This window comes from Ursus maritimus, unplaced genomic scaffold (assembly GCF_017311325.1).
Source record: "Ursus maritimus isolate PB19 unplaced genomic scaffold, ASM1731132v1 scaffold_22, whole genome shotgun sequence".
Taxonomy (NCBI): Eukaryota; Metazoa; Chordata; class Mammalia; order Carnivora; family Ursidae; genus Ursus; species Ursus maritimus.
In genome coordinates this window covers 33981581-33996866 of record NW_024424675.1, presented here as the reverse complement: position 1 = coordinate 33996866, position 15286 = coordinate 33981581, and the positions used below count along the sequence as shown (strand labels likewise).

General features: G+C 59.0%; 1 protein-coding gene across 2 annotated transcripts; it reads left to right on the top strand.

Moving 5' to 3' along the window:
* The first annotated feature begins 951 nt into the window (after positions 1-951).
* SLC35C2 (solute carrier family 35 member C2) lies at positions 952-14472 on the top strand. 2 transcript variants are annotated; one of them, XM_040638414.1, is made up of 11 exons: positions 1000-1015; positions 4039-4189; positions 5637-6011; positions 6842-6992; positions 8063-8126; positions 8822-8894; positions 9444-9612; positions 9695-9778; positions 12105-12280; positions 13401-13530; positions 13892-14472. In XM_040638414.1, exons 3-11 carry the CDS (start codon positions 5892-5894, stop codon positions 14023-14025), a joined length of 1101 nt encoding a protein of 366 aa, XP_040494348.1. In that variant the 5' UTR covers positions 1000-1015; positions 4039-4189; positions 5637-5891; the 3' UTR covers positions 14026-14472. The 2 variants fall into 2 exon arrangements, with proteins under 2 accessions (XP_040494349.1, XP_040494348.1); XM_040638415.1 differs by lacking the exon at positions 4039-4189 and having other exon boundaries at positions 952-1015.
* The last annotated feature ends 814 nt before the right edge of the window (positions 14473-15286 follow it).

Below are 15286 nucleotides of genomic sequence, written 5' to 3'. Positions count from 1 at the left end.
AATGAATGAACTAATGCCTGCATGATGTCAGCTGGCAGGGGCGGGGGGCAGCAGTGGTTTGCATAATGCGCTGCTTACACTCTGGCCTAGAACCTTCTGTTAAGAGGGGCCAGGGAGGCCAGCTGAGTCACCCGCAGGGATCCATGTTTGCAGCCAGTGTTAGAAGAGAGCACAGGAGGCACTGGGAAGAGAGGGCAAAAAACCCCTAACTGGGCCTCATTCTGCAACCCTAGCCTGCTCTGACCTCCTGGGGGTTCTGGTCCCGGGCTGTGCCGCTTTTAATCCATCCTCCAACATGAGTAAGATCTGAATTTCCTAGCTGGCATTTTTGAGACCACTGCAACCTGCCCCATAGCTACTTTTCCAACCACAGCTTTTGTTAACTCCCCTTATAAACGACTGGGCTTTAAGACGGGCACCAGCCTTCCCCTCTCCTTATTTCCTCTGCCACGACACTCCCTCACAACCTCCACTCAACCTATTGAAATTAAGATAATTCTTAGAAAGTTTCAGGCGCACAAAATGTTTCACAAATGTGTATTATTTATTATCTCCCATGGATCTTCTAAGTCCTAAAATTTAATGCCCCTGACTTATCACTCCCCAGCCGACTTAAGCTCTCAGAAGAAAAAGCCCATGAGAGATTTTTCATGTTTGCGGTTCCATGGTTGCCCAGCACTGGGCTGGAATAAGGTACTCTGTTCAACAGAAGTAAACAGGTGGCTCTTTTCCGGCTGCCCCGGGTGCGCATGCCATCGCAGCACGCACTGGGGCTCCAGAACGAGGCCGATGGAGCGCAGGAGACACAAGCAAAGACAGCACGGCAGGTTGCTTGGCGCTGGGACTCTGGGGACTGTGCCCGCCGGCCCACCTCCGGAGCCCCGCCCCGCCCCGCCCCGCCAGCGGCCGGCCCCGCCCCTCGGCCTCTTCTGGCGGAAGTGCCCCCCCCCCGCGCGCCGGCGCTCGGCCTCGCACTTCCGGCGGGAGGATCCAGCCCGGAGCGCCCGCTGCTGAGGTGAGTGGGCGCGCCGCGGGCCCTGCGCGCGCTCCCGAGGGCGGGGGAGGGTCCGGGAGCGGGGTCCCGGCCGGGCTCTGCGCGCAGCGGCCCGCCGGGGCTCCTGTCCCTCCCGGGCCTCCGCGTTCGCGCCGTGAAGGGGCCGGGGCCTCCACTCGCCCTCCCCGGCCGCCTGCCGGGCGCGCTTCCCCAGAGCTTCGCGCGCGTGCGGCGACGGGCAGGGTCCCGACCCAGACAGAACTTCGCGAACGCGACCCAGCCCTCCGAGAGGCGGCATCCCGCGGTGGGGTGGGAGTGTGGGGCGCGCAATAAACACGTGCGCAAACAGGGCAACGTCAGGTGGTGGGAGGTGCCAAGAGGATGAGGAGCGGGACCTCGAGCTGGGTTCAGCCGAGCAAAGGTCCGCGGAAGAGGGAATGTTCAGTGCAAAGAAGGACGTAGGCTCGATGGGCCTGGCGAGCGGCCAGGGGCCAGCGTGGCGGGCTCCGGGGCAGTGGCGGGAGAACGAGGTTGCAGACACGGGCAGAGGCCAGATGGTGGAAGGGCCTGCTAGGGGGTTGGGATTCGCCCTTTGAGGGCGTGGTCTGCTTTCGGTGAGTAAGCCTTCACTCAGGCTGCTGTGTGGACTCCAGGCTGTCGGGGAAGGAGGAAGCAGGGACACCAGTTAGGAGACCGCTGCAGTCCCTAGGTGAGAGATCAACATGGCTTAGGCTGATGGCCGAGCGCAGGCGAAGACAGGTAGCTGGTCTATACGGATCTGGGAGGAGGATCTGACAGGATAGGATTGGAGGAAGGAAGGACAGAGTGGTCAAGGGTGAGTTCATCATTCATTTGGGGGCTTAGGCTTTAAACCAGGTATATTGTGCTGGCATTTACTAATGACTTGGGAATAGGTTGGGGACACCTTCAGTTTGAGGTATCTTGGGTGCAGCTACCAAGTAGACTGTTCGATGTACCAGCCTGGAGCTGCCAGAGAAGGGTAGGGCTAATGGAAAGAATGTAGAAATCACTGGAATGTCTGTCAGATGGGATGAGATTACTCAAGGGAGAATGAAGAGAAGAGAAGCCAGGATCCAACCCTCAGGTATTCAACTTTTACCAGTTGGTTGACGAGGAGGAGCCAGCAAAGAAGGCCAGGAGTCCAGAAAAGCAGAAGAAAAAGCAGGAGAGTATGGTGTGGCATCCAAGAGGCTTTACCAGGAGGAGGAAGTGGTCAGTTCTGTAAGGTGCCGATGAAGACAGAGACTTGGTCCTGAGAGGGGCAGCAAGGTGGAAGGTGTGGTGACTCAGTGGAGCAGTGGGGACAGGCTGAAGTGAGTTTGGGTGGCAGGAGAGTAGGGACAGTAGTGCAGGGGACCCTGGGGGAGTTTTGCTGTAAGGGGGCCAGGAGGGTTGTAAGCCTGTGCCACAAGTCACCATCAAGCGCTGTACCTGATGCCATCGGCTCCCCTCCCAAGAGGCAGATGATTTTATCCTCCTTTACTGGAAGCTGAGGTCCAGAGTTCAGGTCATTCGGGGGTCCCGATGTTCATAGAGGAGCCAGGACTGGATCCCAGGTCTTTCTCACTCCAAGCCCACACTGGTAGCACTAAACTGCACAGCCCATGTTACAGTCACAGAGCTTGAGGGGAGCCAGGTGCTGCGGGGGGGCTGTGCACCAAGTCTAGCCTGATGTGCCTGCTGCTCCCCGCTAGGCTGCCCCCTGGGGAAAGTCATGCACAATCTGGAATTCCCTTCTTGGCAATGAGATGTGAAAAAGAGCATTTGCCCCTTTCAGCCTGGTTTTCCTTATCATAAAAAAGGGGTGGGGACCTTATCGTATCTCTATTTCCAATGCTAGGCATACAGTGGTGCTTAATAAATGACCATTGAGTAAATGGCTACATGATTTCCAAGAGCCCTTCTAGCTGAGGCTGATTTTGTGTCTGGGGTTAAATGACAGAATGACAGTAAGAGAATGAGTGTTGTTAGCTTGGAGACAGTGCTCCCTGCTGGCTGGGGTAATCACAGGGACTCTCTGGAGGTGGAGGACCCGGACTGGCTGAAGGAAGGCTGGGACTTGAGCAGGAGGTGAGAGGGGGGTGGCACAGCTTGCAGTGTTGGAGCAGGAACTGCACGAAAAGCAGAAGATGCGAGAAGTTGACTCACAGAAAGGTCCAGACCGCTCTGCGGTGGGCGGGAGCCACGGAGAGCCGGTACTAAAGGTAGAAGGCCCTGTGGTTGCCTGTGTGGTGTGAGCAATCATTCTCCGCAGGGAGCACTTTTGCCCCCCTGACATTTGGCCCTGTCTGGAGACATTCTCGGTTGTCACAGCTTGGGAGGAGGAGGAGGGGGCTGCTCTAGGCATCGAGTAGGTAGAGACCAGGATTGCTCCTAGACATCTCACAATGCACAAAGGATTACCTGGCCCCGAGTATCAGTAATGCCAAGATGGAGAAACCCGGGTGTAGGGGAAAGAATATGGGCCTTAAGGTCTGTTAGGCATAGGTTTGGTGCCCATGTACCCCACTGCCTAGCTGTACAAGCAGGAGCCGGCGGGCGGGAGGTGCGGGGAGAAGTGGAAGAGACTAACCTGTCGTGTGGGGGAGAGAGGCTGGTGGCCTGGAGGGCAGTGGTGGTCGGGAGATGTGACCGTATTTGGGGATCCTTTTTTAAGACTGAGATGACAATACTTGCTGTTTGAATGTGGGCTGAGGGAGCGAGGACTCAGGGTGGGAACAAAATTTCTGGCCTGAGCAACCGGGTGAGTGGAGGTGCCACCGGCTGGGGTGGGAAGAGGGGCAGGTTTGGACAGCTCCTGGGGCTCGGGAGTTCGTGCTGGGTGGACGGGGGTGAGTGCCTGGTATTAGACATCCAGCATGGACGGACGAGTAGGCCATGGGGATTCTTCGGGAGGCGCGGGGAGGTGTCAGCGTACTGATAAGAAAAGGTCATTGAGAATTGAGTATGTTTAAGGACGTCCGTTCGGGGTACAAGGAAGCTAGAAGCAGCAGTGAGGCAGCCCGCGCTCCCACCACCCGCAGGGCCTCGGGGAGCGTGCTAGCAGCCGTGTGGGCCGCTGCTGTAGATGGTGTGCTTTCTCCAAACTCGTTAGCAGAATCACGTGCGTGGCAAACATACTCTTGGAAATTGCAGTGCATAGTAGAACCACAGAAAAACTGCTCTTCATCACAGGTAAGACAGTTGGGTTCTTGGAGCATCTGGCTGGCTCAGTCACTAGGGCACGTGACTTGAGTTCGAGCCCCACGCTGGGGGTAGAATTTACTTTAAAAAAAAAAAAAAAACAGTTGGGTTCGAGGTTCAGGTAATTATAGGTGAGTCTTAGACCTGCATGGGTTGTCAAAGTTACAAAGGCTGCGGAGCAATTCTTAGTTATGTGGACACTCTCAGAGACCCCCCCCCCATCATATCCCTAAAAGCTAAGAGAGTTCCCCAAAAACACCCCCACAGGTTTCCAAAGTTCCCTCAAGAGAAGCGCAGCCCTACCATATCCTTCCAGCAAAGCCTTATGCTGGCTCCCGGTTTGCCTCGGGGGAGGGCAGTGATAACCCAGCTTCCAGTGTCCAGAGCTGAGTGAAATTACTCCCAGAAAGGACTGGGGGTGGGGGAAGTAGGGTATGTCTGATCAGATGGTTCTAGGAAGGCTTCAAGGAGGTGGCATTTCAGCAGGTTGGGAACGTCTCAGAGGCGGAGATGGGGACTGGAGACACACACATGAAGCCGCAGGTGGGGTACCTGTGGACCTGGGTCAGCCGGGTCTCCTCAGAGCCTGGGTGCTCTGGACCCTCGTTAGGATTGCCTCAATGGAAAGGCGGGGAGTGGTTTAGTTCAGCAAGACCTAAAGCAGGCACCGCCGCTATGGGAGTGGTCCTTAGAGGCCAAGGGCAGGGTAGGTATTGGTTTCCTGGTGCATTTTTAGTGCCTTAAAGATCGGATCAGCGCCCTGAAAAGCAGGTGGCCGCTCTCTTGCACTGAGTCATCGAACCGTGTGGACAACTCAGTGTGCGTGGTGGGTCCTGATTCCTGGAGCTCACAGCCTCCCAGGGGACAGACGCCACTCAGATCGGCGTGCCCTGCACAAGTACAGCGGAGGGAAAGTAGGGGAGCCGTAGGAGCAGCCCCATCAAGGAGGAGGTGACAGTTGAGCTGAAGTTGCATAGCGTCCGCTGGGAAAGGAATGGAGGGTGGGCAGCGCGTCTGGTCCTCCAGGCAGTGGGAGAGAGCCCGTGTGTTTGGGGAACTGAGGCAGCGGCTGGGATGGGGACAGAGGGCCCGGAGCTAAGGCTGGAGAGGCCAGCAGGGACAGGTCAGGACGGCTTAGCTGACAGGAAGGCTTTTGGTCTTTATCATAAGAGCCTGGGAGTCACTGAAGGACTGACATCTGATCTGACATGATCAGATTTACGTTTTTAAAAGGTCACTTCGGCGGCAATTCATGGAGAACAGCTTGAGGCGACAGAGTGGACGGGACTGGAGCTCTGTGAAGCCTTGCCGGGCCTGCGCCCCTTCCTGCCCCCCGCTGGGTCCGCTGTGGTCTGCTCCCTGCGGGCAGGGGTGGGGTGGACCCATCGGGCAGCCCTTGCTCCGCCGGGCCACCCAAGCTTCCTTTCCATTCCTCCAGCCTCCGACCTGGGGACCTGCACGCCCTGCATCCACTTAATCATGGAGAGGGTTGGCTCGGGCCACCAGCCCCTAAGGTGAGACCTGTGCCAGGGTCTCCGTGGATGATTCCGAATCATGGAGGCGAAGAGGACTCCTCCAGCCAGGAGACTTTGTTGAAAGTCGTGGCCCTGCTCGGCTGGCGCTTCCCGCGGCCGTCTTCGGGAGAGCTGCCCGCCCCCACTGACCCAGAGCAAGGGATTTGCAGCTTCCCCGGATGGGGAGGTGGGCCCTTGACGTGGCCTTTGTGTGGAAGGCGGTGTTGACTCTGGGGCTGGTCCTCCTCTACTACGGCTTCTCCATCGGCATCACCTTCTACAACAAGTGGCTGACGAAGGTAACGGGAGGCTTCGTGGGCGGGGGGGGGGGGGCACGGCCGCAGCGTCCCCGAATATTTAGCAATAGCATGGCACGGACTTCCACTCATCAGCCTGGAAGCCAGTCACGCTAGCGATGGGACAGGGCCCTAGAGCCCTGCCACACCGGGGGTGCCCCTCAAATGGGTGGATCGAAGGGAAATTGGGAACCGGAGAGACACCGAGGATGAACTAGGGTAACTTGGGATTAAGGCAGCAACTGTTTACCAACCGGTAGAGAGGGACTTCAGTATTTTTTTTTTTTTTTTAAGATTTTATTTATTTATTTGACAGAGAGACAGGCAGCGAGGGAGGAAACACAGGCAGGGGGAGTGGGAGAGGAAGAAGCAGGCTCCCAGCAGAGGAGCCTGATGTGGGGCTCGATCCCAGGACCCTGGGATCACGCCCTGAGCCGAAGGCAGATGCTGAACGACTGAGCCACCCAGGCGCCCCAGACTTCAGTATTTTAATCACTGGTCCTGCTGCACTGGCCAGCACTGGTTATGACCCGGGGTGGGGGGGCGCTGGAGCAGGAAGCAGACGGGCCGGTGGACACGGTGGAGACCGCACCACGGTCCAGTTGAGCCCCGGTCTGCCACCTGCTCTCGGCATGATCTCCAAAATGGAACTATAAGTCTCTCATCCCAAGTGATTGCAGTGTGGGGTGGGGGTGGGGGGCCCCGGCCGCTGCAGAGCCCTGATGAACCACGGAGTTAGCGCCACTGCCCCCAGCCAGGGCAAGGAGGGAGGGGGAGCCGGACGAAGGCGGAGCTGTAAGCCAGCCGGTCTGTCTGTGCTTTGGGCTCCGCAGAGCTTCCACTTCCCGCTCTTCATGACGATGCTGCACTTGGCCGTGATCTTCCTGTTCTCTGCCCTGTCCAGGGCCCTGGTTCAGTGCTCCAGCCACAGGGCCCGCGTGGTGCTGAGCTGGACGGACTACCTCAGGAGAGTAGCTCCCACAGGTACGTGGCCGTGGGGCAGCCCTGGCCCTGGGCGGGTGGGGGCGAGACGGGGGGGTCGCTTGGAAAGCCGTTGGCTAAGGACAAAAGGAGCCTTGGTGGCGTGGAGTGGAGGCCCTCTCCATCCCCCCCTCCCACTTCACCCCGTCTGCCTCCCCGCAGCCCTACTTCTGCCTCTTGTGTCCTCTGCAGCCCCCCCCCCCCATACACACAACATGCATGCTGGCACGCACCAGGAAAAGTCTCCAATGCAGCACCGGCCTCGACCAGGCGCACTGAGGCCACACCTGCCCTCACCTTGCTGCAGTGGGACGATGAGGGCACCTCGGAGCACGGGGCGGCGGGGGCGGGGGGGAGCAGCGCAGACCCAGTGGGGAGGGCTTCCCAGAGCATGGGCTGAAATGGCCGAGGGTTTAGTGTCTGTGCGGGTCTGCAAGGGAACCAAAAGCGTGTCGGGACACGGGGAGCTCTGCGCTGGTGAGGAGAAGTGGGAGAAAAGAGAGAGTGGCAGGGACAGATCCTGGAGGAGCAGGTCCTCCACGAGGAGTGTGCCTTCGATCCTCAGGGAGGAGAAGCCACTCTGAAGAATTGCTCATAAGGGATGACGGAGAGGATTAATACTCTTCCTCGGGGGGACGGACAGGATTAATACTGTTCCTCAGGGGGACGGACGGGATTAATACTCTTCCTCGGGGGGACGGACGGGATTAATACTGTTCCTCGGGGGGACGGACAGGATTAATACTCTTCCTCGGGGGGACGGACGGGATTAATACTCTTCCTCGGGGGGACGGACGGGATTAATACTCTTCCTCGGGGGGACCATACTGCCCCAGCCCTAGCCAGTCAGAACAGCCTGCAGCCCTAATGCTGGAGGGACACCCCCTCCCTTTTTTGGCCAGGACTTAACCCTTCAGTTGCTGTGAAAGGAAGGCCCAAGGGCCCGAGAGAAAGCCGGGGTGTTTGGGGCAAAGCAGGGAGCACTCGGGGGCCTCATGGAAGTGTTTGAACACCTGGCCCGCCCATGCCGGCCGCCCCGGCTGCGTGTCCGGCGGGCGCCCCTGTCTCCGCAGCACTGGCAACGGCGCTTGACGTGGGCTTGTCCAACTGGAGCTTCCTCTACATCACCGTCTCGCTGTGAGTCCCAGCCGCCCCCCACCCTCCTCCAGGCTTGGCCCCTCTGTCTGACCCTGTCCAGCCCTGGGCCTGTGGGCTGGCCGCTCTGGGAGCAGCCCCTGCTCTCAGCTCCGCCCCGATACCCGGCAGCGCTCCCGCAGTAACCCCGGGCTCAGAGGGGTGCTGCGCCTGCCTGCCCGGTGGGCTGGGGGAGCCAGGGGCTCGGAACGGTGCCCATCAGGCCGGGCAGCAGGGGCACTGGCCGGTGTGGTGCACGTGGCTGCACAGAGGGGCACGTGTAACGACTGTTTCTCAGCTCTGACCTTGTACTTCAGGGGGCGTCCTCCCCACCTTCTCTTTTCCTCCTCCCCTCCTTCCTTCCTGAACCCAGTCACAGAGGGGCAGATAAATAAGAGGACTCGGGAGCTCACAGTTGACCCGCAGCCTCTTCTCTCTAGCGATAGTCAGAGGTCCCTTGGTCACAGAGATTTGTTCCATTTAAAGGTCATGTATCAGCCCAGATGACTCAGGCCGCCTTCCTTTGATCTTTTGTACCCAGATTGCCCAGCTGCCCTGAGCAGAGCCATTTGCCCTCAGGGAAGTCAGAGGTCCCCACAGCCTCCCACCTTCTCCAGCACAGTCCATGGGCTCCTGTCCTGGTGGCGGGCCTGAGCCCTGGGCCCCGCTGGTGCATCATGGGTCATTTGTCCTTGCAGGTACACAATGACCAAGTCTTCCGCTGTCCTCTTCATCTTGATCTTCTCCCTGATCTTCAAGCTGGAGGAGCTGGTGAGGCCCCAGCTCCCCTGGTCCCTCCTACCCCCACAGATGCTCAGACTAAAAGGGGTGTCTGAGCAGTGGCCTGTCGCTATGTGACAGAGGAGACGAGCCCAGCCCAGCTGGCAATAACTCCTATCGCTGAGGAAGGCCCTAGGACAGGCCACTGCTGAGAATACTTAGCAACCGGCGTGGCAGGTGTAATGACCAGAAGAATGACAGAAGGAGAAAGGGTTCAAGGATAAGGGCCAGGTGCAGCGGGGTCCTGGAGGCAGTCACCCTTTATTTGCTAGGTCCAGGGTACTGGGGGACCTCCTGGGGGCCTAGACCAGCTGTAGGAAAGCTGTTTAGAAGTTTAGATCAGCTAGGGATGCTGGGTACATGTCCACTGAATGTCAGCCCTGCCTACATTGATGGGAACGAGCTGGCCGGGACCCCCGAGGTCGCGGGGGAGAAGGGTTTCTTGCCACAGGGTCAGCCAACATAGCTACTGAGCCCACGCTCCAGGGTGGAGAAACTGGGGACCCTGCGGTCAGTGGCCACTGCTCCCCATCCTGGTAGCGTGCGGCTCTGGTCCTGGTGGTCCTCCTCATCGCCGGGGGCCTCTTCATGTTCACCTACAAGTCCACACAATTCAACGTGGAGGGCTTCGCCTTGGTGCTGGGGGCCTCGTTCATCGGCGGCATTCGCTGGACCCTCACCCAGATACTCCTGCAGAAGGCGGAGCTCGGTGAGCGCGGGCCCAGGCAGGGGGGAGGCGGGCGGAGGCGGGCCAGGCCACCCTGATGGCTCACCCCGTCCTCATTCTGCAGGGCTCCAGAACCCCATTGACACCATGTTCCACCTGCAGCCACTCATGTTTCTGGGGCTCTTCCCTCTCTTCGCCATATTTGAAGGTATGTTGGGTCGTCCGTCTTGGGGGCACCTCAGTACGACAGATGCCCCTTCCCTGCTCTGAGCCCAGCTCCATGGGTGCTGCAGAGGTTACAGAGATGGAAGATGCGGTCCCTCCATCGGCAGTGCCTGGTCTAAGGGCTGGACAGACATTAAAGCAGAGGGCTGGAATCCAGCACGAGAAATGCATACACAGAAAGTGTAGATAAAAGACAACAGACGATAATGACAGTGGACGTGTACAGCCCGACAGGTATGCCAGGGCTGTTCTGATGTGGGTTGTTTTTTAAAAGATTTATTTATGTATCTGAGAGAGAGAGCATGAGCAGGGGGGAGGAGCAGAGGGAGAGCGAGACGCAGACTCCCTGCTGAGCAGGGAGCCGGGTGCAGGGCTCGAACCCAGGTCTCCAAGATCATGACCTGAGCTGAAGGCAGACACTTAGCTGACTAAGCCACCCAGGCGCCCCTGTTCTGGTCGTTTTAAACATACTAACTCTTACACTCCTCCAAACCCCTGTGGCAGCACTAGCGTTATGGCCATCATGCAGGTCAAAGAAGCAGGTGCAGAGAAGTAAAGATAACCTTGCCCCACAAGCCAGAATTGGGTTCCAGCAGGTGGTTCCCGAGTCCTTCCTCTTAACTGTGATGTGTTCTGTCTCTTCGAAGGAGGAGAGGACCAGGATTCTTTCAGGGTGCTAGGGTGGAAAGCCAAGTCAAAAAGACTTGCCAGGCCACGGATTGTGGAGGCTGGAAGGGCTTTTGCCAGGCGGACGGGGGCAGGGCATCGCAGGAAGTGGGATCCGTCAGTTCAGAGGGTGGAAGTGTGCGGGATGATGTGTGTAGCCTTGGCCACAGCGCAGGAGGCTGGCTAGGGGGCCCCCCGCCCACCGTCACCTCCCAGAGAAGAGGAGAGGCGGGGAGAATCATCTAGGCTGCGAGTACACACCTCCGTACTTCCTCCCGGGTTTCGAGATGAGTCTTTGTCCCTGTTTATCCTTCTTCCCCGAGTCCCTTCCTTCTGTCCTCAGGGTCATTACAGAGAATGCTGTCCCACATCCATTTAAGTTTCAAGCAGTGAAGCGTCTCAAACCTCTCTGAGATGATTATGCAGCCCCGTTGTCCGGGAAGCTTCTTCTCTGCAGCCTCCTTTTCCTCCCAGTTAACATCTCCCCCCACCCTCACCTTCTGCCCCCTGTACCACCCAGCGCGCTCCCTCCCGTCCTGGCCGCGGACACCCTTCCCCATCCCTGCACACCCGAAGCCCCCGTAGTCGTCACTTAGCAAAGCTGCATGGATTTAGCTCCTTTAATCTTTTCTGGTAAATTAATCCCCCAAGCGCCTTCATTACTTATGTTGCTCTTTCCCGAATTCCCTTCAATTTGCCGACGCCTTTGCAGTACTGCTGAGCCCAGCACCAGACAAGATGTCCTACATCGAGAGGCTGTTTGCCTGGGAGGGACTGTCACTCTGCATTTCTTTGGTGCTTCCCTCCTAAAATCTCAAAGTGCTCGGCCAGCCTCTAGCCCCCACAGGTGTCTCAGCTGTGCCTAGCCCGGGGCCTTTCCTGCACAGACCCACGGAGTCACTCTAAGGGACGGTGTCGGAGGGCCAGGAATCCTCTAGAAGTCGAGCCAGACTTGGTGTGTGGGTGCCTGCGTGGGTGTCTCTAGAACAAGGCTTTGTCCTATATTCGTGTGCATTTACTTTTTGAGAACCGTTTCCCACGTTATACTTAATATATATTGTCTGTCTGAGAAATGCTGGTCTGCTCGAAATGCTCTCATTTTATCACTGGGGGACAGGCCCCAAGAGGGGGTACGTCTCAGCCTCGTCCCACAGCTGTGTGATGGCAAGACCCGGATTAAAATGGAGAAGGTTTGGGAGGATAAAATGAGGCCCTGTTCATGGTGTCCCACCTGACATCGAGAGCAAGGGCTCGCCCCGGGGCCCAGGGCTCTGACAGTAGTCACTCATCGCTCACTCGATGGGCCACCCCACCTCTCTTTGGCCCACTACCTGCCACAGCTGCAGAGGCCACGCAAAGTCACGCTCCTTCCGAGAGATGTGCAGGTCAGCACCTTGGCAGGGGAAGCCCGCAGAGCACCAGGCCCTCCGCCCTAGCCCGGAGACTCTCGGGGGGCCATCACTGCTTCCCCAGGTCCCCGGGTGTCAGGCTGTCTGCACAGCATTTTCTGCCACCTCCCATCCCCCTCCTCAGGGCCGCAGTGAGTGCACAGGTGCGCAGGGATGTGACTGCCCCATGTGGGGTCTCCCACACCCTGAGGACACCAGCACTCTGGTGGCCTCCCACTCTCCCTTTGCTTTCAGGTCTCCATTTGTCCACATCTGAGAAGATCTTCCGTTTCCAGGACACCGGGCTGCTCCTGCGGGTCCTAGGGAGCCTCTTCCTTGGAGGGATCCTCGCCTTCGGTCTGGGCTTCTCTGAGTTCCTCCTGGTCTCCAGAACCTCCAGCCTCACTCTCTCCATTGCGGGCATTTTTAAGGTGCAGCCTCAGGGGTGGCCCCAGTCCTGTCTTACAGCACGGGCCCCGAGCTCAGCAGCAGCTTCTGTCCCAGCTCCCATGCCCCAGGCCCCAGCACGGAAGACAGGAGTGCCTGGCTAGTGTGCTGGGTGCCAAGCTCTTGTCTGAGACCCCTCCCCTCGTGGCCGCAGCCCTGGGGGTGGGGCTGGGCCTCCTGGGTTCACAGGTGGGCCGCTCCTACGCCAGGACACACAGCCAGCAGGTGGCCGAGCTGGGATTCTGACTCCACCGGGCCTGGGATGCATTCTCATGTTACCATGAATGCCCACTCCGGTCATTTGGCAGTGGCCTGGCGCCATGGGTTGAGAAGGCCTATCCAGACTCCTTGGGCAAGTGTTCCGTGATTGATTGGTGATGCCTGCCATGGTCACAGCGAGGGACAGTGCTAGCGCACGTGCCCTGTGTTTGCCTGTTTTGCCTTTACTGCTGCCTGGCAGCACACGTGCCTCTGCTCTCAGGCTTCCCCCTCCCCTGCCACCCCTCACCCCACCCTGCTCGGGCCCATGGGGGTGGGGTGCGGTTTCTCCTTGACGAGACAGACACCGATGCTGGAGCAGAATCATAAGTCTCCCCAAAGGGCTTGGGAAGAGGCGTGAGCTGTGGTTCTCAGAACGAAGCATCCCACCAGTCACATTGGCAGCCACCGTGTATGCAGAACCCCATGGCCAGGGTGTGCCCTCAGGAGCCTGGGGTGATGCTGCATTCTCCTCTGGCTGTGTTGGGCTCTCCGTATGTGGGTGCCTTCTGGAAGCACAGCTGTCCTTCACTCCTGCGGACATGGCTGTGGGCTGGACACTCTCTGCTCCCAGCCCTGGGTCTGGTCTGCCTCTTTGAACACTGCAGAGCACCTCCCGTGTCACGTCTAGTAGCACAAAGGGAGGAAAGCATTGCAGGCACGCCTGGTCCTCTGAGCTCAGGGAAGCCCCCTTTCTGCCCCGCTGGCCAGCCCGCCCAGGCCCCAGGAGTTCCGGCAGGTCAGGCCCTACCCTGTGGTTGTGCCCGGTGCCCCTGCCGTCCACCCTCCTTGCACAGGAGCCAGCTCCTCCTCCTGATCGCTTCCCCTTCCTGCCTTTGCCCGCAGGAAGTCTGCACGCTGCTGTTGGCCGCTCACCTGCTGGGAGATCAGATCAGCCTCCTGAACTGGCTGGGCTTTGCCCTCTGCCTCTCGGGCATCTCCCTGCACGTTGCTCTCAAAGCCCTGCGCTCCAGAGGTAACCAGAGCCCCTCTCAGAAGCCTCTTTTCGGATGACGCTCCCCGTGTGACTCAGCCCCTCCGACCTCCCCTCGACCCAGCCCTGGGTCCCCAGCCACCATCCAAGAAAGGCAGGTGGCTCTCGACCTGCCCAGAGCAGTTCCAGCGGGGTGGCTGTCTGCGCAGGTCAGCCGCCTCCGCGGAGGCCGCCCCTCTGCCAGGAAGTCAGCCTGGGGGTTCTGCCACCGCCACTCAGAAGAGGGGTCGTCTCCAGGGAGTGGGGGGAGTGAATAGGTGGGACGTGGGTGACTCAACACCCGCATCGGAGGGCACCGAGGAAACCATGTTTGGGTCTACAGCTGGTTTCTCTCTGTCCCCAGGTGATGGTGGCCCTAAACCCTTGAAGGGGCCGGGCTCCCACCCAGACCTAGAGCTGCTGCTCCGGGGCAGCCGGCCGGAGGAGGACGACAATGATGATGAGGAGGAGTACTTTGTGGCCCAGGGGCAGCAGTGACGGGCCAGGACACCCGCTGGGAAGCAGGCTGCTCCCAAGCCTCACACCTCACAGCAGCCTGGGGACCCTGGGGGCCCTTCACGACAGCCGGGGAGTGGTGGGCCAGGACTCTCCCAGGCTGGGCCTGGGGGGGGGCGGCGCGTGGCCACGTGGTGGGACTCGCTTAGGAAGCTGATCGAACAGGGGGGAGTGTCGGACCAGAGCAGGGCCCACACCGCACTGGAGTCACAGCGGGACAGGGGAGCGGGCCGGGCTCAGCTGCTGGCTAGGCTCTGCCAGCCCCAGTGGTGGTTTCCAGGGGCAGAGCAGGTTTCCGAGGGGACTGGGTTTACACTGCGGGGCAGTTGGGAAGGGGTGATGCAGAGGCTGGAGCCTCATCACCTGGAGCCGTCTTTTCTCAGTACAGGTCTATTTATAGTTTGGAAATAAAGGATTTACTGTCCACTGGCCATTTCGTGTTGCCTGGAGGGGTGGGCCGGGAGGGGGCAGTGTGGGCCTTGCTCTCCCTTTCTTTCCCTGCCTGGGGCCTTCACGTGACTGGTCAGACTCCAGGCTTCTTGCATCTCCCGCTCCTGTTGGAGCCCCAGTGCCCTCTCTCGGGTCCCCAGCACACCTGTAGGCAGGGGAAAAAAATACGTGCAGAGCACTGTTCTGGGGCGGTTAGTGTTTTCACAGCCTGCATTTGAATCCTGACCGTCACTTTCAGCTGTGTGACCTTAAGAAAATTACTTAACCTCTCTGTACCACAGTGTTTTTCTCTGTGAAATGGGAACAATTGTCTCAGTTAATCAGATTGAGTCAATATTGATAACAGATTAAATGTTATATATAAGTGTTTATTTTGCAAATTCTTTCCACAAGCATGGAATCAAGACCCTAAATGAGTGACGGAACGAGGGTTCACAGCCAGGCACTATGCCAAGCGTATGCCCATGGAACGTAGATGGAATGGCTTAAGGGCCTCGGCGACCTGAGCTCTGTTCACCTGCCTTGGACCGATCACACCGCCCGTCTACACTGCAGTCTTTATAAAATAGGAAGGCTGCGGTGAGATCCTGGCTCTGGTGTGCCAGGGTTTTGAAGCCTGGCCTGAGCCCGCGAGCTGCGCCCCCCCCACCCCAAGAACTTCCTGGCGGAAGCGCTGCTAGGCACTCGCAGCAGGTGGCGCCAGTGCACCACGCGGGCCGCCGCCGCGCCGCACCGAGCCTGGGGTCCTTGGACGGGGACAGCGGGGTCTTCGGGTGGGGACCACGATGGGGCT